The 23,096-nt window shown below is 40.5% G+C and overlaps 1 protein-coding gene across 2 annotated transcripts; it reads right to left on the reverse strand.

Annotated features, from left to right (window-relative positions):
* Window positions 1–369: 369 nt before the first annotated feature.
* LOC127442969 (gastrula zinc finger protein XlCGF8.2DB-like) lies at window positions 370–22,974 on the reverse strand. Of its 2 annotated transcripts, none has more exons than XM_051701430.1 (3): window positions 22,934–22,974; window positions 22,414–22,557; window positions 370–1,534 (listed from the first exon to the last, which is right to left on the reverse strand). In XM_051701430.1, the coding sequence occupies exons 2-3, from the start codon at window positions 22,535–22,537 to the stop codon at window positions 756–758; spliced, it is 903 nt and encodes a 300-aa protein (XP_051557390.1). In that variant the 5' UTR covers window positions 22,538–22,557; window positions 22,934–22,974; the 3' UTR covers window positions 370–755. The 2 variants fall into 2 exon arrangements, with proteins under 2 accessions (XP_051557390.1, XP_051557388.1); XM_051701428.1 differs by having other exon boundaries at window positions 22,414–22,564; window positions 22,934–22,973.
* Window positions 22,975–23,096: the final 122 nt, after the last annotated feature.

Raw genomic sequence — 23,096 nt, forward strand, 5'->3', positions numbered from 1 at the left:
TTTTTTATGGTGATGCAACCTTTTTGACTAAAAAAATAATTCTACAACGTCTCTCATTAATTACCTTCATTTAAATAATAAAATATTTGAATATTCGTTTTTTATGAGCTTAAATATTGAATACCAAATAATTGATGAATGCCCATCCCTACTTAATACCTTCTTACTGCCGTTAGTCCATGTCATCGGTGGGTGTGACCTGAAGCTACACCTACTTTGAGGCCATTTCGGTTACGTTGTTCAGTCAGTTAAAATCAATCAACATGAACACACTAGTTTGCAGAGTTAGAGAGCTGGTGCAAACTTACCTACATCTGTACAATTGTTCGAATATAGATCATGCTATTTTTTTAATTAGTCTACAAAAAAAAAAAAAAAAAATCTACACAAATACACTTTAGTGCCTATTCACTCTGTTGTTTGATATGCTGCTTCACTCATGTGCCGTCTGTAGCCGAAATCCATTCACACATCTGCCCAAAGTGAGAAATGCCTCTTATTGTCATTCTTTTGTCTGTATTCTGATCATTAACACTCTTTTATACACCCACCCATACATGTGTCATCATAAAAAATATAAATTAAGCATTATCTACTCAACATTTGCAAACAGTATGCTGTTGCTCAGCTGTTTCGAACTTCTTTTTGGCTCTGAGCGAAGAACGAATAAGAACTTCTTTGTGAGTCTGCCGGGGCCCTAACTCTCACACTGATGGCATGTGAGAGGGCTTGTCTGATTGTTTAGGTGTCCTGTTTTATTTAAACTGATGGCATACAAAACTTCTTTCTCCAGTATGAATTTTTATGTGATTCTTAAGGGTTCCCTTCTCTGTGTAACTCTTTCCACACTGATGGCATGTGAAAGGCTTCTCTCCAGTATGAATTCTTATGTGTCTATTTAGTTTCCCTTTCTCTGTAAAACTCTTCCCACACTGATGACATACAAAACTTCTCTCTCCAGTATGAATTTTTATGTGATTTTTAAGGGTCCCTTTCTCTGTGAAACTCTTCCCACACTGATGACATGTGAAAGGCTTCTCTCCGGTGTGAATTCTTATGTGATTCTTAAGGTGTTCCTTTTGACTGAAACTCTTTCCACACTGATGACATGTGAAAGGCTTCTCTCCTAAGTGAATTTTGATGTGAATCTGAAGGCCTCTTTTACGAGTGAAAGTCTTTCCACACAGATGGCAAGTGAAAGGCTTCTCTCCAGAGTGAATTCTCATGTGACGATTAAGGTTTTCTTTGTGTGTGTAACTCTTTCCACACTGATGACATGTGAAAGGCTTCTCTCCAGAGTGAATTCTTCTGTGACTCTTAAGGTTTCCTTTAAGCATGAAACTCTTTCCACACTGAGGACAGGTGAATTCTTTTTTGGCTCCTGTTCTTAGAGTTCTTTTTTGTGAAAAATCCCTTCCAGATTGTGAGCGAATAAAATGTTGTTCTTCTGTTTGAAAATGATCAGGTTTGTGATACTGATGTTTCTCCTCCACTTCATTCAGTTCTTTACTTTCCTCTTTCAGCTCCAACAGATCTAAAATGAACATGAGTAGATAACATGAAATTTCAGGCAGTTTCTACAGTGTGGCAAAATGAATCAAAAACTTTTTTAAACAAAATGTGTCCAATATCACTATATATTATACATGCACTTTGTATGACCTCATAATTGAGACTACATAGAATATTTGTCCTTTTAAAACTTCGGTTGTTACACCTCAGGACCATATAAATATACTGGTTTAGACAAAATGTGATTTAAATAGTTAAAAAGTTGAATTGGTGACCATTTACAGGACATAATATATTTTCTTCCCTTACACAAATGTGTACATTTTTAGCCTAAAATCTTGATGTTAAATAAAAATGATTATGGAGTGGACATGTTATGTCAGCTATTCTCTCATAAGCAAAACATCAGTTTTAAAAAATAAAAAAAATAAATAAATACTGTATATACTATAATACACAGGATTTCAAACCCTGAGACTTAAAAAAAATGGGTAGCCAGGATGATTTAAGGATACTGTTCCAAAAATTTATTCAATTTTAATAATAATAATAATAATAAGAACTCTGAATAGAGGCACACTGAAATATATCATTCAAGTAAATAAATACTAAAATAAAAAAATAAAAAAATAAATACTCCACCTCTGTCACCTGACCCACGTACATGCAATCAAACACTTTTTTTTAACCTCGCGCAGTGCTCAGAACATTATCACATGTTGCTGACGCAGCCATTTTTTCCCCCACTGCGTTGATGCAAAGGCTTCACTAGCGTGACATTACTAGCCAGTCTTTAATTTCTTTTATGCAGCACATGAGTAGGCCAAAGTCAAAAAGTACCATTTATGATTTTTTCACAAGAAAAAGATGGCCTGAGACCGAGACCCCTTCAAATGAAGCAGCAGAAAACGCCGTCAGACATCCAACCCTGCTGCACACAGCGGAGATCAGCAGAAAAGATCGTGAAGGAAATGCATGTGAACAGCGTAGCAGTATCAGTACTGACAGTTCTTGCCCAGCAAAGAAAAAGCAGAAATCCAGAGTAAGGCCATATAAAGATGATTTTTTGAAGTTTGGGTTCATCAACTGTTCCGACACAGGTCATGCTGCAATACCAATGCACGTAGTATGTGGGGAAAAGTTGGCAAATTAAAGTTTGAAACCAGCGAAGTTGTAAAGACATTTAAGTACACATCATGCCGATCTGGCGGACAAACCATTATCTTTTTTTCAGAGGAAGGCTCAAGAAATTCAGTCATCAGCTCAGGTACGCAGCAGAAGCGTAACACATAATCACAAATTGCACTTGGCATCTTATACATTTCTTTGGCAACACGGTATGAAAAAGCGCCCCACACAATTGCAGAGATTAATATTGCCTGCTGCACTAGACAAAATTCATACAGTTCTGGGTGAAAAGGCATCTGAAAAGCTAAAACTAATACCTCTTAGTGACAATACTGTGCCACGTCGAATTGGGGATATTGCCCAAAATTTGGAAGAACAGCTTATAGCGACACTGAAGTCAGCAAAGGATTTTGCTATTCAGCTGGACGAGAGCACTGACAGTGCATCAAGCGCTAAGTTATTGGTTTACGTTCGGTACGTTTGGCAAGGTGAATTTGTTGAAGATCTTCTGTGCTGCCTAACACTGCCTTCCAGCACGTCAGGAGCACATATTTTTGAAGAGTTAAATGCTTTCATGACAAAATACGGTTTGGATTGGGCCAATGGCAAAGGCATCACCAGCGACGGGGCGGCCAACATCACTGGCAAAAATAGCGGAGTTGTCAGAAGGTTTAAGGATACAGCAGGACAGAACATTGTTTGGAATCATTGTTCTATTCATCGTGAAGCTTTGGCATCAAAAGGAATTCCACTTGAGCTTGAAGTGGTGATGAGAGACATTGTTAAAGTTGTGAACTACATTAAAGGTAGTGCTCTTAATAGCCGACTTTTCGAGGCCCTGTGTACTGAAATGGGAGCCGAGCACACACATTTACTCTTTCATACAGATGTAAGATGACTGTCAAAGGGCAGGGTGGTCAGCCGAGTGTACGAATTGAGGGATGAAATACATGCTTTCCAAACTGAGAAACTGTCTCCTCTCGCAGGCTCATTCAGTGATGAGAAATGGCTTTTAACTCTGTCTTATCTTGCTGACATATTTTCTGTTCTAAATGAACTGAATCTTAAATTACAAGAAAGGGAGGACAATATTTTCAGACACTGCGAACAAATTCAGGCTTTCCAGACGGCACTCGAACTTTGGCACTGCGACTCAAAACCCCAAGCTACTATATGTTCCCAACAATGATGAAACACAAATATGGTGTCAAAGAAATTGGTCGCTGGCCTGACGTGCCTCATTTAGTCACATCTGGATGCACTGATGGTGAATTTCTCTCGCTACTTTCCCCAGGAGAAGTTCAATGAATTAAAAGACAAATGGTAGGAGAAAAATCCCTTTGACTTTGAAACCCCAGATTCAAATCGCTGAACTGAATTTAACTCCTTCTGAAGAATCAGAAATGCTGCAACTAACCTGTGATGGCACAATGAAAACTCGACACAAAACAGAAAAATTGTCTTTGTTCTGGATTGGCCTCTCCATCGAATATCCCATGCTGAGCAAAGCAAGCATTTCATTGCTACTGCCCTTCACAACTACCTATATGTGTGAAACTGGATTCTCAGTTTTAACCAAAATGAAGACGAAACAATGAAACAAACTGAATGCTTCTCCGGACATGCGTGTAGCCCTGTCATCTTGCAAACCGGCTTGGGACCAGATTATGCAGAATAAGCAGGCCCACCCTTCTCATTAAGTAAGTTATATACATACGTGTGTGTGTGTGTGTGTGTGTGTGTGTGTGTGTATATAAGTATTATTTTATTGCTTGACTTGATTGCATGCAACATTTGAAGTGGTGGATGTGTATATGGGTCGCGTCAATTTAAAAAGAAAAAAAAGGGTCACTCTTAAAAAAGTTTGAAAACCATTGCTATAATAAGCATGAACAAATGGTGTTTGTGTACTGCACTGTATTTGTTTTCTTTTTTCTTTTATATTTAGTGACAGAACGATACGCCCCTCCTCTTCAGAGGGCAGTTCTTCAGCCAGGCTCATAACTGAAGTGGGCAGGAGAGAGGAGGGGCGCAGTGACTATTCCCTGTTTGGCAGTGTGTGATGAGGCGCACCTGAAGTAAATGGAGCCTCATCACCACTGCCTTTAAAAACCAAGCGCACCTCTCCTCGAGAGACCGGTCTCTGCGCTGGTGTCCTTGCAGGTCAAGGAACGAAGCACAGAGGGGCCGGCATGAATTAGATGTGTCGCCTGACCCGCACTCTGGACCCTCGGCGCAAATTAGATGCGAACGCGGGGAATGGTGAACGCTTCGTGCAGGACGCTGGACCACAATTTCCCTCACATGCCACAGTCCAAGGGATACCGAGCCACTTGAGGAGGCAGCAACCTCTCGTGCCCCAGGCCCAGGAGGAGAGCATGTGCGGCTGCTGGACCCTGCCCCATTATACCTGTACCTAATCCTATCTTCACTACCGATCCCGCACATAGCCCCAGTGCACCGCAAGGGTGCCAGATTGCCCTTTGTTTAGGACACAATTCCCCATGGACACTTTACTCCCCCTTTTTGGACTTTTTAAAATTGTTTTTTAAAATAAACGTCTCTCCGAGGCCTGACACCACACCCACTGTGTCTGTATTTTGCTCACCCTGACCCAATAGCTATAAAAATAAATGGACAACTACTTTCATACGTACGTTTTGCCTGTGCACTCAGACATTGTGTGCAGACGTGGCTGTGTGCATCGGATGAGCACTGTAGCAGGAGCTGTTTAGTTACAACTACTCAAAGTTGCAAAACTTATTTTTGGGCACCAGACAGGTTAAACCTATCAATATAATTATTTTTTACAAAAAGTTACAAAAACATCTACCTGCTACACAATGTAGAAATGCAAATATGATATAAATCACTCACCAGAAGTTCTTTCAATCAATCACAGAATGGATTAACAGAAAGTTTCATGTATTTTTCAATGCAAAAGTAATTAACATTTAGAAGGCCCAGTTACTTGCTCTGATGTCAGAGCAAGTCCATCAACAAAATCAGTTCAAGGTAAATGGTCAATTGAATCCAAAACAAACAAATAAATACTGGCCAGTTTTTCCAAATATAAAATATTCAAAATGTGTATATGCTTGTTAGGGATTGTTTGAGGGAGAGAGGGATTGAGATTGATAAGACAGGGCAGTGAAAAAGGCCAGTTTTTGGCAATATGGAGGAAGTATTTAGTATTCCTCCTTCAACAAACATCCAGCCCACAGCCCCACACTTGCATATCAAATGGGAATAATCCTTCACAAAGTCCCAGGAGCAAACAGGAAGAGACAATAGATAAAAATCTTTCAAACCCACTCCTGAGGAAATAATGATTGTGGTTGATATTTCCTTCAGAGTGACAAACAGACTGGAACTGTGTTGCTCAAGAGTTTGGTGATCACACTCTCTTTGTTCCTCACCTTGCCATTGACTGCTTCTTGTTTAAACTATCCTAAAGGGCCAGTGCAAATCTGTCTGCCTTAAAGGGTCAGTGTATAATTATGCCAGCCTGCCACACTCCTCCCCCCTTGGAAAAACCACCCTTGGTGGTAAAAGAGTTGCTATGTAAAAGCCAAGCAAATCGTCTTCACCAGATTCCTCCTGAAAAATCTCAAGACATTTTTTTCTTTTCTTAAGAGTCAAGACCTTCAGCAGTGGGATAAAAGGATTTGAGATAATGTGAACTGTCGGTACATCTAAATCAGTATCCTCTAGGACCACTTGATAGGTCATGGGTCCCAGCTGAGTAACTATACAGTAAGGCACCTTACATCTTGGTACCAATATGGTAGTGAACTTATTCTTACTACAGGATGGTGGGAAGTTTCTAACCCACACTCATTCTTTTGGTTGGAAATCAACATCCCGCCTCTTTTTGTTATAGCTGACGTGGCTGTGCTTTTTTTGGCACTGTCATTTGCTCTATTATAAAGTTGGTTCAACTGATTGACAACATCATACTAGAAGAATCTGGGCTCGGAACTTGTTGTTGTAGAATTTTGTCCATGGGACTACTTCCGTCCTAGTTGTAATTTTGCGGGTGTCACTCCTGTTGTTTCTTGAACGGCAGAATTCAGGGCAAATTTAAATTCTAGAATGTATTTGTCCCAGTTTTTGTGATGGTCTTCAACACAAGCTATCATGCATTTCAGTTTATGGTTCTTTCGGTCCATCAAATTAGTTTGCGGATGATAAGACATGGTAAGTTTTGGTGCAACAGTCCATCTTTCACAGAGTGTTTTGAAGATGGATGACACAAACCGTTGTAACCCTCCTTCAACAATCATCCAGCCAAAACTCGCATATAAAATGGGAATACTTCTTCACAAATTCCCTTGTGTTGACTGTGAGAATATTAGTTATAAAATGTTATTGTGGTGCTTTTTTGATAGTTTGGCTGTTTATTTCAGAAAACAAATGCACAGTATAATATGCTTGAAATAACTGAGTTGCTGTTTGTGTGACTTATGAGTGACAAGTGCATATCCACTAATGTAAACAAACATGGCTGCACGCATCTGATGATCGCGTATGATGTGTTGACTGTGCGTATATGAGCTGTTAACATTTTACCGTGGTACTTTGGTGACCATTTGAATGTATGTGTATAAAATAAACATATTATGTGCATGAAAAGACAGTATGATTAAATATTTGTAAGAATAGGAATTACAGGTGCTAGGCCAGCGCAACTCTGTGTGGCAATTTAAATCTGGCAGCTTTTAACATAACTGGCTATTGCAGAAACACAAATGTGTGATGCTCCAGCATTTTTTGGTGGCACCCTGCCAGCGGCTTGACGACGTTGGGCCCCCTTCGGCAGACAACAGGCAGGCAGACTGACCTAACAATGCTGTCGGACCACCAGTGTTGTATGGGTGACAAGCCACTTGTGACGTAGTGGAGTGTCCATCGGCAGACCACTGGCAAGCCGATAGTCAGCAATCACTCATCTCCACTCAATCAGTCACTCAAACAACTAGCGTTTCTTGAGTAGCAGGCCACACAAGTTCTGCTACAAACCACTACTTCATAAGAATTGCACCTCAAGATCAGCTTGGTTTATGGTGCAGGGGTGGCATTTTGCATTAATATTAAATCATTTAATTTAATTAAAAAAATAGGGTCACATGCAAGGATTTTAAATTAATGTTATTCTTTAAATTAAATGTATGTTCTTCTATTCTTTGTACATACAGTGCATTCAGAAAATATTCACATTCAAACCCTTTCTTTTTTCACATTTTGTTATGTTGCAGCCTTCTGCTAAAATGCTTTAAATTATTTTTTCACATCAATCTACACTCCATATCCCATAATGACAAAGCAAAAACCAGATTTTTGCTAACTTTGCAAATGTATTAAAAAGAAAAAACTGAAATATCACATTGACATAAGTATTCTTTGTCAAGTGTCAAACTTTGCTTTGACACTTGAAATTTAGCTCAGGTGCATCCCATTTCTCTGGATCATCTTTGAATTGTTTCTACAGTTTGGAGTCCACCTGTGGCAAATTCAGTTGATTGGATATGATTTGGAAAGGCACACACCTGTCTATATAAAGTCTCACAGCTGAAAATGCATATCAGAGCAAAAACTAAGCCATGAGGTCAGAGGAACTGCCTGCAGAGCTCAGAGACAGGATTGTGTTGAGGTACAGATCTGGGGAAGGCTACAATTGTTTTTGGCTGCATTGAAGGTTCCCAAGAGCACAGTGGCCTCTATAATTCTTAAATGGAAGAAGCTTGGAACAACCATGACTCTTCCTAGAGCTGGTCGCCTGGCCAAACTGAGCAGTCGGGGAAGAAGGGCCTTGGTAAGAGATTTGACAAATAACCCGATCGTCACTCAGGTTGAGCTCCAGAGATCATGTGTGGAGATGGGAGAAACTTGCAGAAGGACAACCATCACTGCAACACCCCAGTGATCTAAGCTTTATGGCAGAGTGGCCAGACAGAAGCCTCTCCTCAGTGCAAGACACATAAAAAATGCACATAAAGAACTGTGAGAAACAAGATTCTCTGGTCTGATGAAAGAGTGCTTATGGACAACTCTGTGAATGTCCTTGAGTGGCTCAGCCAGAGCCCGGACTTGAACTAGGGCTGTCAACAAGCCTGAGAAACTAAATTCGAATTTTTCAATTAAATTCAAATTTTCAAGTCATCAGATATTTAAATTGACGTTGTTTCCTAAGTCCACACGAGGGCACAACAAGTACATCTAAACCAAACTGCACAGTGTTATGCAGTATTACAAAGAACAAAAAAAGTGCATTCCATATTAAACTAAAGTGCATAAAATAATATCTAAACACTATTTTAGTCATTTCACATTCTCAAGTGTCAAGTAAAAAATAGAAAGATGGTGTAACAAAGGTTCGGGTTGGGCATATAGAGGAGGAAGCGGGAACCAGTTTCCACAGTTCACGCGAGTCCGTTTTATTCACAAATAACTAACAATCGCTGTACAGCTTCACTCAAAACACAAGACGGCTTTTCAGCGTCACTCAAACAAACAGTCTGCTTTTTAGCTTCACACAACACAAGACTCTCTCTCTCAGGGAACAGACATGAAGGATCTGGTCTGTCTGTCTCCCTCCCCTCTCTGTGGACTGGCCATCTTTTTATCTACCCCGACTCTCTCTGTGAACATAGAGAAGGTAATTAGTCACAATTCATCTCAGGTCGATGTCCTTACTGCTTTCTCTCTCCCCAGACATGCGCTCGACCACGCCCTCACCTCCACATACCCCCACCGGCTGACTCAGGCCGGGGGAACTGTCCAGACTGTCCAGAGGAAGTCTGTTCCTCTGTTCTGGAGAGGAAGTCCGCGACAGCCATCTGTGCCCCCGGCCTGTGGACCACCTCGAACTTAAATGGCTGGAGTGCCAGATACCAACAGGTGATCCGGGCATTGGCATCCTTCATGCAGTGGAGCCATTGGAGCGGGGTGTGGTCCAAACAGTGGGTGAATGCTCGTCCCAAAAAATAGTAGTGGAGAGTGAAGACTGCCCACTTAATGGCCAAACAAACCTTCTCCATGGTGCTGTACTTCGTCTCTCTCATAGAGAGCTTTTGACTAATGTACAGCACCGGCCGCTCCTCCCCCTCCACCTCTTGGGACAGAACAGCACCCAGCCCACTTTCCGATGCATCCGTCTGTAAAAAAAAAAGGGAGAGAGAAATCAGGGGAATGCAGAAGTGGCTCTCCACAAAGTGCAGCTTTTACTTGCGTGAAAGCTTGTTGGCATGACTCCGTCCACTGGACCGGGTCTGGGGATCTATTTTTAGTGAGATCAGTCAGCGGGCTGGTGACGTCGGAAAAATTGGGAACTAAACTTCGATAGTAGCCGGCCAGCCCTAGAAACTGTCTCACCTACTTTTTGGTCTTGTGTCTCGGGCAGGTTGCGATAAGGACACGTACATCCACCCGTCCAATTGCGCATTTTTTCTGGTTTGCTGTGAGCCCCGCTCGTCGCAGCAACCTCAGAACTGCCCACAGATGCTGCATATGCCGTTGCCAATCATTACTGTAAATAATGATGTCATCCAAATTAGCAGTGGCATATGCAGCGTGCGGTCAGAGGACTCGGTCTATAAGATGCTGAAAAGTAGCCGGGGCCCCAAACAAACCGAATGGAAGGGTCACAAATTGGTGTAATCCAAACGGTGTGAAGAACGTCAATTTAAGGCATTGGATAAGCATCAAATTTTGACACTGCATTGACCTTTCTATAATCCACACAGAACCGGACCGAGCCATTGCTCTTAAGTACCAGAACCACCGGGCTGGCCCAATCACTGTGGGATTCTTTTATTATGCCCATATCGAGCATGGTCTTTAATTCTTCCCGTACTACTAGTTTTTTGTGTTCGGGTAAGTGGTAGGGCCGACTACGTACCACTACCACTGAGGTTGTCTCGATGTGGTGTTTTATGAGATTAGTGCGGCTGGGGAGAGGTGAGAATATGTCAGAAAAATTATTTTGTAACCTGGCAACCTCTGTACATTGTGACGGTGAGAAGTGGTCTCTGCAAGGGACCGGGGTGAACTTATTGGCTTTTAGACTCACCTCCGGGATGAGCTCCTCCCTCTCCGGAACTACCGTTGCCAAGGATACGGGAACCGCCTCTCTCCATGGTTTTAGTAGGTTGAGGTGGTAAATTTGATGAGCCCCGCCCCTATCCGTACGCATTACCTCATAATTCCCCAACTCGCGTGTGACCTCAAAGGGCCCTTACCACTTTGCGAGTAATTTAGAGCTCGATGTGGGCAGTAATACAAGTACTTTATCTCCCAGTGCAAATTCCCGTAGCCAAGCTCCCCTGTTATACAGCCGGGACTGACGTTCTTGTTCCTGTATCAAATTCTCCTGTGACAGACGCCCCAGTGTGTGGAGTTTTGCTCTCAGGTCAAGAACGTATTGAATTTCATTTTTGCTTTGTGAAGGTCCCTCCTCCCAATTTTCCTTCATGACGTCTAACACGCCACGGGGCTTATGCCCATATAATAATTCAAATGGGGCAAACCCTGTGGAGGCTTGCGGGATCTCTCGTAATGCAAATAACAGGGGTTCGAGCCACCTATCCCAATTCCGAGCATCTTCGTGCATGAACTTACGAATCATATTTTTTAAGATCTTATGAACTTGTTCGACCAAGCCGTCTGTTTGTGGATGGTACATGCTTGTCCGAATCAATTTAATACCTAATAATTCGTACAGCTCGTGTAGTGTACGTGACATGAAAGTAGTGCCCTTGTCAGTGAGGATTTATTTCAGAATCCCCACTCGGGAGGTTATTCCGAAGAGTGCCTCTGCAACACTACGTGCTGAGTTGTTGCAAAGAGGCACTGCTTCCGGGTATCGCGTTGCGTAGTCCACCAGAACCAACACAAAGTGATGCCCACGTGCTGACCTTCTAATGGCCCGACGAGGTCCATGCCAACTCTGTCAAAGGGAACCTTGATCAACGGAAGAGGGCACAATGGCACTTTTGGAGTGGCCGGCAGATTCACCAGCTGACATTTGCGGCATGTCGCACACCACCAGCTAACATCCCCGCGAATGCTTGGCCAACAGAAACGGGCCATGAGACAGCTTAGTGTTCTTCCCTGTCCCAAGTGACCTGCCATCGGACTATGATGAGCCACCTGAAACAACATTTCGCATCTGCTCCAGAGGGAAATCGGAATAGGTTGGATAGGTTGGAAAGAAGGAGGGGAAGGGTAAGGGAGGAGGAGGGATGACAGAGAGAGAGAGAGAGGCTCGCCGGCCCGACACTGCTAAATGTTCCTCCGCCAACTGCACTGCTTCACAGTTTGGAGGCAAATTGTTCCAGTACCACGAGATCGATGACACCCCCGACATCGCTGGGCTCCTCGGCCAGCACCCACCGCCAGCAGGTATCGCGGAGCTGTTGAACGAAGGCAAACAGGTGGCCGACTTCGCTCAGCCTCAGGGTTCGGAACCGCCGGCGATGCTCTTCGGGACTGCGGCCGACCCGCAGCAGGATGGATTTCTTCAGCTCAGGGTACCTCAGAAGGTTGTTGACCGGGAGTTGTTGGGCTGGGAGTTGGGCCTCCTCAGTCAGCAGCGGTAGGAAGTGGACTGCCTATTGCACCCACGCCCATTCCAGAGCTTGGGCCGTGCGCTTGAAGAGCTCCAGAAAGGCCTCCAGCTCATCTTGCGCCCCCATCTTCGCCAGCGTCACATGGGGGTTTGCTGCTGCCGGGGTCGCGGTGTGCACCCCCCCGAGGTACTAAGCTCCGCAATGCCCGTTGGTCCTCCTCTTGGTTTCGAAGTAGTGCCTCGAAGCGCTGTTGCTCCTCCGCCTGCAGATCCATGAGGGCCTGGTGTTGCACCTGGTGAATGCTGGCGAGGGATAGAAACACTTCCTCCAGTGGCAAAGACGACTACATAGCAGCGTACCTTCCTACTTATCCCGGGTTTCAGCACCAGTGTAACAAAGGTTCAGGTTGGGCAGATAAAGGAGGAAGCGGGAACCAATTTCCGTAGTTCACGTGAGTCTGTTTTATTCACAAATAATCAGCAGTTGCTGTACAGCTTCACTCAAAACACAAGACGGCTTTTCAGCGTCACTCAAATAAACAGTCCGCTTTTCAGCTTCACACAACACAGGACTCTCTCTCTCAGGGAACAGACATGAAGACTCTGGTCTGTCTGTCTCTCTCCTCTCTCTGTGGACTGGCCATCTTTTTATCTCCCCCAACTCTCACTGTGAACATAGAGATGGTAATTAGTCACAATTCATCTCAGGTGGATGTCCTTACCGCTTTCGCTCTCCCCAGACGGGCGCTCGACCACGCCCTCAAAATACAGCTCTGTATTAAATTGTTTTTTTGCCCTAGTGCCACAGTATACCCCAGACTCAGGCTTCATAATAACAAGGATACCACATATTACTATTAGTAGTAATATCCCCAGATAGTGATATTCGGCTGAACTCGGTGGTAAAACGGCTCAGACTCTGAGCCCAGGGGCTGTTCAATCAGATGCAACAGAATGCGGGGATCTCGAGACACCTTTCCTGACTCAGCGTTTTAAAACGCATTGCTTATGCCGAGAAACATTGATAAGAGACCATAACACAATGACCAAATACATCTACCAAAGGATCTGTTCACACCGTTTGCTTCCATCTGCATGCTTTTCCTACTGTTTATCTATGAAAAACCATTGCTAGACGGACGTCTTTGACCACTGCGCTGCACATCTCATGCAGGAGCGCTGTTTTAGATGCCATGTCAAGTTAGAACAAACTTCAACTTCTGAAAACGCATCAAGACACCCACGTTCTGTTAAATTGTATTTGCTGCGCTGCGTCTAGCTCTTTTTTAACTCAAGAACACGATGGGTCAGAAGTCATCGTCAGTGCTTGGCACACATCCAATATTCGAATGCACAGTTTTAGCATTCGAATGTGCATTTTTATCTTAAATTCAATGAATATTCAAATTTCTAATTTTATTTTGACAGCCTTAGCTTGAACCCAATCAAACATCTATGGAGAGACTTGAAAATGGCTGTCCATAATGATCCCCATCCAACCTGACAGAGCTTGAGAGGATCTGCAGAGAAGAACGGCACAAAATCCAGGTGTGCAAAGCTTGTCGCATCATATCCAAAAATACTTGAGGCTGTAGTCGCTGCCAAAGGTGCTTCAACTAAATACTGAGTAAAGGGTATGAATACTTCCCACCAAGCACCAGACGTCATATGGACATTGTTTTTTGGGCTAAATCTGTTCGGCCTGTCATGGCCTTAAGTTAGCCCAAAAATAGTCATTGAAAATTGGGCTCTGTTTAGTCCGTCTGATTTGGTCCAAATTTATCCCAAGATGGACATCTGTTTCAGACCACATATAGCCCTAATACAGCCATCAAAACAAGATCACATTGCAGCAAGTGGGTAATTATACCTCGATGAAATCGTGTTTTGTGTTGTGTACACTAAACACAAATTAGACTTTCTGAAAATTTTTGAACATAATTACTGCTGTTCAAAAATGTATTGTAATTATAATTTATTTGAATAATACAGAAATGCGTGTTTGACTGAAATTTAGTCGAGCTATTCAGCTGCAAGGTAAGCTGAAGAAGCTAGGTTTCCATTAGCAGCAATAGCGCCATGTTAGCCTAGCTAACACATTGTAGTTAAAATGGATTTTGAGGCAGCTGGGTTTGTAGTGTGAAGTTGGTCAGTTTGAATGGAGCACTTTCTTCTTAGTTCAGTACATAATCAATCTAAGCATTTTCCTGTATCCCTTGGTGTTACAGGACAGTCCAACTCTTCCAGTCACTATCACGACATGGAAGTGATAGAAGACGGTCCACTTCTCCTTTTTCCATTGGGTTCATCTCCTGGCTGTTACTACTCAAGACATGCTCAGAGAATATTTTGTGTTTTTTATTGTACATACAATAACTGATCAGCCACCAAATCACAGAGATCAAATTTTTCCCCATTCTGATGGTTTATGTGAATATTAACTGAAGCTTCTGACCTGTACCTGCTTGATATTTTGCACTGCAGCCACACGATTGGCTGATTAGATAATCACATGGATGATTGTTGGTGCCAGATGGGCTGGTTTGAGTATTTCTGTATCTGCTGATCTCCTGTGATTTTCACGCGCAACAGTCTTTATAATTTACTCCGAATAGTGCCAAAAATAAAAAAACATCCAGTCGGGGGTAGTTTTGTGGACGGAAATGCCTTGTTGATGAGAGAGGTCAACAGAGAATGGCCAGACTGGTTCGATCTGACAAAGTCTATGGTAACTTATATAACTGTTCTGTACAATTGTGGTGAGAAGAATAGCATCTCAGAATGCTATTCTGAGATGCGGCTTGGCGCTGATTTGGTGGCATGAGGGAGACCTACACGATATTAGGCAGGTGGTTTTAATGTTGTGGCTGAACGGTGTATATAAATATATATGCATACACTGGGGGTCAAAATTTTGGAATAATGTACAGACTTATGGAAAGAAATTGGTACTTTTATTCACCAAAGTGGCATTCAACTGTTCACAATGTATAGTCAGGACAATAATAACATGAAAAATAATTACTATTACAATTTGAAAAAAATATTCAGAACTTCTTAAACTACTTCAAAGAGTTATCATAAAAAAATCCTCCATGTGCAGCAATGACAGCTTTGCAGATCCTTGTCATTCTAGCTGTCAGTTTGTCCAGAAACTCAGTTGACATTTCCCCCCACGCTTCCTGTAGCACTTGCCATAGATGTGGCTGTCTTATCCTCTTGTTTAGTTGTACATCTGGCCTTACACATCTCTTTCTGTCCTTGTTAGAGCCAGTTGTCCTTTGTCTTTGAAGACTGTAGTGTACATCTTTGTATAAAATCTTCAGTTTTTTGGCAATTTCAAGCATTGTATAGCCTTCATTCCTCAAAACAATGATTGACTGACGAGTTTCTAGAGAAAGCTGTTTCTTTTTTGTCATTTTTGACCTAATATTGACCTTAAGACATGCCAGTCTATTGCATACTGTGGCAACTCAAAAACAAACAGAAAAACAATGTTATGCTTCATTTTACAAACCAAATAGCTTTCAGCTGTGTTTGATATAATGACAAGTGATTTTCTAATACCAAATTAGTAATTTAGCATGATTACTCAAGGATACGGTGTTGGAGTGATGGCTGCTGGAAATGGGGTCTGTCTAGATTTGATCAAAAATGACACTCAAATAGTGATGGTGCTGTTTTTCATCAGTAATGTCCTGACTATACTTTGTGATCAGTTGAATGCCACTTTGGTGAATTAAAGTACCAATTTCCTTCCAAAACAGCAAAATCTGTACATTATTCCAAACTTTTGGCCACTAGTGTGTGTATGTATATATATATATATATATATATATATATATATATATATATACATACAGCTCTGGAAAAAATTAAGAGACTACTGCAAAATGATCAGTTTATCTGGATTTACTATTTATAGGTATGTGTTTGAGTAAAATGAAAATTTTTGTTTTATTCTATAAAGTACTGACAACGTTTCTCCCAAATTCCAAATAAAAATATTGTCATTTAGAGCATTTATTTGCAGAAAATGAAAACTGGTCAAAATAACAAAAAAGATGGCATGTTTTCAGACCTTGAATAATGCAAAGAAAACAAGTTCATATTCATTTAAAAAAAACACAATACTAATGTTTTAGCTATGGAAGAGTTCATAAATCAATATTTGGTGGAATAACCCTGATTTTCAATCACAGCTTTCATGCATCTTTGCATGCTCTCTACCGGTCTTTCACATTGCTTTTGGGTGAATTTATGCCACTCCTGGTGCAAAAATTCAAGCAGCTCGGCTTTGTTTGATGGCTTGTGGCATCCATCTTCCTCTTGATCACATTCCAGAGGTATTCAATGGGGTTCAGGGGCCGGTTGCACCAGCTATATGTATGTTATAACTTATCCTAGTTGTGGTGTAAATGGGCACTAAGTCACAATTTACGCACCACTAAATATTTGAGTGTTGCACCATTAAATTTAGGTAGGACGTAACCCTACGTATAAACTAAATACTTACGGAAGACTCCGACCAGGAGTAACTGATGGAATAAAAAAGCAGACTCATTTAATGACATCAATGAGCTCATGTTTTAGTTGACAGGCTTCAGTTCTTTCAACATATATGATGATGTTGGCATTTACACTCGTTTACTTTTATGGGAGAAAACATTATGTAAAAAACCTACCTCTTCAGCATGAAACCAATCTAATGGTGCACTTTACTGTGTATGCCGCCCGGTGTCAAGTTTCAACATAATATGTAAAATATTCAAATGAATAAATGTCTATTTTTCCAGGCTGTTGTACTAGTATTTATTTATTATCCCTTATTCATCTTAGATACAGTTATTGAATATTGTTATTTACATAAGCTAAATAGCCTATATCATTAATGAAATCTTGCTTTATTCCGCATCATATTTTAATGGGGATATAATTTATTACAGCTGACAGTTACGTGAGCAAACAAGGTTTGAACATCAACAGTAACAAGATCAAACTGAAATTCACAGCTTTTTAACACTTCTATGCACAAAGTTGAAGGCTGTTTATTGGATTAATTCAGGTAAAAGTAATATTATGCGACTACACATTACTTTACGGAGAGCATACGACCTACTAGTTAAGTCTTGCCTTTAGAGCATGTGGTGCAACCAAATTAAGCACTGACTTAGTTACAAACTAACTAGTAGTTACTAAGCCCTTAGTGTGAACTTTACGTCTCAAATTAAGTGAGACCTTACGCACAGCTGGTGCAACACTACCCAGGTCTGGAGATTGGTCTGGCCATGACAGGGTCTTAATCCAGTGGTCCTCCATCCATACACTGATTGACCTGGCTGTGTGGCATGGAGCATTGTCCTGCTGGAAAGAACAATCCTCAGAGTTGAAGAACATTGTCAGAGCAGAAGGAAGCAAGTTTTCTTCCAGGATAACCTTGTACGTGGCTTAATTCATGCGTCCTTTAGAAAGACGAATCTGCCTGATTCCAGTCTTGCTGAAGCGGATTTGTGGATCTGTGTGCACCTCTTGCAGCTAGGAATGTTTCAAAATCCACAAATGTGTGCAATACACAGATGCAAAGGAAACTATACACAAATAAATGCGAGCGATTTACAAATGAATGCTGGACAGAGTTGTGTTTGTGTTTAAAAAAACGTATTTGTAAATAATTTTTTATTTGCAAACCTCATATTTATGTGTGAATTCACTTAATGTTTGTGAAACTCCTAACTATACCAAATGCTCATAATAAATAAAATGTATACCTTTCTACCTTGCAACAAAATAGACTAAAATTGAATTAAATAAATGAACTGAAAATCAAGAACCAATGACAAAAATGATTGATACTTAGTAAAATATAGGCTAAATATAATTTACTTCTCACTGGCATTAACTTCGCAACAGAGTGATGAAGAGATCTTGTTCTAAGACTCAATGAGCATGAGTGTTTTTTCTTGTTTTTAGAAAACAAGTTATATAAGAAACCATGTCTGTGTATGTAGACTATAGCAGGCACAAGGGCAAATCTTATTTTGTGACTTGGTTATCTTGACCTGTACTGTATTGTGCTATTATCATCCATTTGCCATTTTGGCTTCTATTAAGGAGCCTTTTCCATGGACAGATGGCTATTTCTAAGCGGGGTAGTATTAGGTTTAATGTTTGTTGGATATTTGCCAATGGTGTGTAGGGGGGGGGGTTTGTCTAATAAGTCAACCCACTATGCTAAAACGTTTGTGGTAGAAATGTGGTGGAAGTGTTTATTCAGTACTGTGGATATATTGGTAAAAAAATTTAATTAAAGCTTAGACTGAACCAGATATTCCATTGCAGCACAGTAGTAATGACTTTATGAATTTCTTTACTGGTAAAATTGAAATCATCAAAAAATGAATTCATGCATTCATGACCTCAAGACTAGATTATTGTAATGCATTACTGGGAGGTTGTGCTGCAGGTTCAATAAATAAACTTAATTTGGTTTAAAATGCAGCAGCAGCAGCAGAGTGCTGAATAGGACCAAGAAATATGATCATACAAGCCCAATTTTATCAACGCTTCATTGGCTACCTGTTAAAATTCGTATTAATTAAAAAATTCTGTTAAAGGTGCAGTATGTAAGATTCAGAAACGCTTGTTATTAATGACACTTGTGGCCATTAAGTGAACTGTAGCCAGCTGCCTGTTATCGTGCGCACACTCCATAGGGACACAAGCATCGACCAAAACAAAGATGTAACGTACAATGAGACTGAACGTGATTCACCGGCATCATGATGACAGATGAGGTAGCATAATTAAAATTACACAGTTATGATTGTTTTACTACAGACTTTGAGTCTGTATATTATATTTGACTCTCCAGTGCTGGAACAGAGCTAAAACAAAGTGTGGATATAGGTCTGACTATACGAGACTGTAGTTTGAAGTAATCACTTTTCTTTGCATGATACATTGACTGCATTTATACCATAGCCTATGTCCGCGTTAGCTAGCTAGCCAGCTTTATCAATACCTGTTAGCTAAATTTGGTGGATGATGACAGTAGCTGTTTATAACATAGACTGTACATTATAAATACAGTATGTTGACACAATTCAGTATTGATGTGATTCCATCACGACTGTCATTTTGATATATCGATGCGCTATTGTTTTATAATAAAAGAATGTATATATTTCCTGTATAACCAAATTACATTACACTAATGAATGGGTCTTTTTGCATTAGCTTGAACATTGTCTAGCATTCATTTCATGTGTTATTGTAGTTTACCTTGCTGAATAATTACAGATTAACATTATGTCAGTTACTGTGAATCACCATACCTGACTTTTAGTATAAAGCGAAGATCGTTAAAATTATTTGAAAGTTACAAAGCAAGGTAGCTTGCAATTCGTTAGTGTTAGCAGGCAAGATCAAGTTAGCTAAAATGACACAGATCAATCCTTATGGCACTATATTTCACATGCTTTGCAGTTATGTAAGCTTACCTGTCCAATAAGAAGAATGCCAATTCAGGGTCGTTTTGATCCCCAAAACCGAATGAAGTTCCCTCCAGGAATCAAATGCCCTGCCGATGTTCACTCTAGTTTTCGCTCAACCACGATCACGTTCCTGCTTAGCCAGACGGGATTCAGTAGATATATGTTTTTTTTTTGTTTTTTGTCTTACTCGGAGTTTGTGTAGGAGAAGGTGTTGTGCTGGGAGCCGGATGTTTGCCGAATTCAATCTCTAAGATAACGTTACCTTGTGTTACAGACTTTCTGTTGACGCTGTTGAATAGCGGAAGAGAAGCACTGAGGCAAGGCTCTCAGGAGTGCGCATTAACATCACATCCTTTGGATTTTCCCGGCAAAAGCGACCCGCTCCCTTCGCATGAAAATCAGTCTACAGGCTTTAATAGGCAACCTAGGAAGTAAATGAAGTCTGGGAAGGGCACATTTTTTAAGTTGCGTTACAAGCCGTTCACACATTGGCAAAAAAAAGGGAAAATGTTACATATTGCACCTATAACTACTTACAAAGCTTTGAATGGTCAGTCTAGCTCCACAGTACTCAAGTGACCTTCTATCACGCTATATTCCATCACGCTTGTTACGACTGCAAAATTCTGGCTTGTTAATAATACCCAGAATATCACAATCCACAATCCTATTTGGCTCCTACACTATGGAATAGTCTAACATGCTTCTGGACTCTTAAGTCTTGACTAAAGACTCATCTATTCAGCCAGTCATACAACAAATGTATCCATCAACTCATAGTTATGTTGCATTATTTAGGTCTGCCGGAACCGGAAACACTTCTCATTTTCTACAATCCTGTTTTGAAGTGAAGGGCATCAATGCTAATATTATTCTATTTGTTTTCCTACCTTATTCTGAGGTTACCAGAGCCTGCCAGATCCAGCTCCGGTCCTGCCTGATGTTCAACTCCCACTACTACATGTTGCTGAGTGGGGACAACTAACTGCAGACTGTGCCAGCCAGATATCACTTCAGTCTACTATGATGGACTTAACAGAGGATGAACTGATGCCAGTTCCAACCGTAAGACATGGGAAACTTCAAAGGCCACTGCCTGAACCTTGGACTTAAGATGGACCCCACCGGAAATGTATCTGCCACAAGCTGCCAGTCGAACTGCAGTGTACATCACTGATCTCTGCCTGCATCACCTCAGTCAAAGGATGGACTACACTCTTAAAATGGAATACATAGACAATAAATTAATTACCAACTAAAGCCTTCATCAGTCAAACAATGCATCTGTGTGAACTTCCGCAGTTAATTCAGGATGGACTTTTAAGACATTAATCATTAATCTTACAGTTCATACAAAATCTTGTACTGCACACAGATAATTAATATTCATGCTGGTTAGCCAGAGGGGAACTGGCCCCCACAGTGAGCCTGGTTTCTCCCAAGGTTATTTTTCTCCATTAACCAACAACTTATGGAGATTTTTGTTCCTTGTAACAGTTGCCTTTAGCTTGCTCACTTGGGGTCTAAATACAAATATAATTAACTTATTTATTTATTTGTTTTAAGGCACAATTTACAATCATGTTTTTATTAAACCGCACCATTATGACTCGAAGACATAAATATATTACAGCTTCTTTTTCTGTTAAAGCATTATTTTCTGTAAAGCTGCTTTGTACAGATCTGTGTTGTGAAAAGCGCTATACAAATAAAAATGATTTGATTTGACTTGACTTGTGGGGGCCCATCAGAAGCGACACCAACGAGATGACCAAGTCATTCATTCATGTTGTTCACAAACGAGTACGCCAGTACATTCAGTTTGTTCATGAACCAGATGTCTCATCTCGCTCAGACTCAAACGACCAATTTGACTGATTCAGTGAAGGGGTGTATTCATTCAGCGGGTGAAATAATGATATGTTTCTTTACAGCCTGCATTCGAATGCTATTGCTCTGTGCTATAGTCAGTCTTTACAGGCATAAAAAGCCACCAAAACTAGAGCTCATTGGCTTCAATATCAGTGAACGAGAAATATGACTCCGTGTATGGAGGTGAACGAGAACTATTGGATCAATTAACAGATTTGTTTAAAAAAATGTATTCATTCACAAATGAAACATCACTACTGTGGAAATATAATTTTGTAGCATGATTCAAATGTGCTCATAAGTAGGGATCAATACAAAGCTGTTTTGACATTTAAAGTTGTCAATTTGACACACAGTCATCAACACTCAGCATACAACCCTCAACAATGGTGACAATCAACTAACTCATTTTCAGATTCATACTGTAATGCATTCTGGGTGTCCGAATAGTACAGAACTCAATAACGACACCCAGCATGTATTGTGGCACCAGTTTTATATGCTGAGTGTTGTCCCGTATTTGGATCTGAAATGTCCCGTATTTAGCTGCAGAAAGTTGGCAACCCTAACTGTGATGCTCTGTTGTGGAGCGCTTTATCTGACAAAAAATAAGACCAATGTCATGTTTTAGATTATGCAGTGAGGATCTTTACTGAAGCACTTAATGCAAATAATGCAATGGTATGTTGAAAAGTAATTGTTCTATTTCCATTTGTTTAAAGTTTTATGAATAAATTGGATTATTGATGGTGAAATTGAATTAAAATTTAAATTATGGAATTCAGAAAAACAAAACAAAACATAAGTGACATGAATGAAGAATCAAGAATGACCACCAACCTATTTGTTCTTCAGTATCTTCAGTTTTTATCCCACATGTTTGTGTAATACTGATGTCTTCACTCTCTTCTTTAATAAACTCCATCTTTACAGCAGTTTGTCCCACAGATCTCAGTCGTTTCATCTGGAGTTTTCCTTCCTCATCTGGAAACTTTGTCACGTTTGGTAATGTTGAGAATAATAGACACAATGAAAAAAAGCAAAGTAAATCACTCAGTTCCTCATGTGTGGATGCACTATATTCGCAGAAAAATTACACTCATGTGCCATTTACCAGACAAACTATCATCACTTCACATTAAGTAATATTACACTATTACATTCAGGAATACTATACATTCATTTCAGATTTCTAAGGCAAATTGGTTTTAGCAATATACTGGTGCGAGTTAGGGTAAGGTTAGAGCTAGGCATTTAAATAGAGCACATTTTAAAAACAATAAATAAATGCTTTTTTAAAATAAATTTTTAATACATTTTTGTATCGTTTTATACACATTAAGCACTTAAAACCACAAACCTTTTCCTGCGCAAAAGGAGACGCGGCGCAGTGCTTGTGACATCACAACAACAGCTGTTTAAGGAAGCAAAATAAAAGTCCCTTTTAACACGCTGTATTTTATATATATATATATATATATATATATATATATATATATATATATATATATATATATATATAT

Source organism: Myxocyprinus asiaticus, chromosome 6, assembly GCF_019703515.2.
Source record: "Myxocyprinus asiaticus isolate MX2 ecotype Aquarium Trade chromosome 6, UBuf_Myxa_2, whole genome shotgun sequence".
Classification (NCBI taxonomy): Eukaryota; Metazoa; Chordata; class Actinopteri; order Cypriniformes; family Catostomidae; genus Myxocyprinus; species Myxocyprinus asiaticus.

Excerpts from the sequence above, each read along its gene's own strand:
- LOC127442969 (XM_051701430.1), bottom strand. The coding sequence starts at position 22,537 with ATGAAACGACTGAGATCTGTGGGACAAACTGCTGTAAAGATGGAGTTT. Across the intron at positions 1,535-22,413 it reads AGATACTGAAGAACAAATAG|ATCTGTTGGAGCTGAAAGAG; the intron begins GTTGGTGGTCAT and ends TGTTCATTTTAG.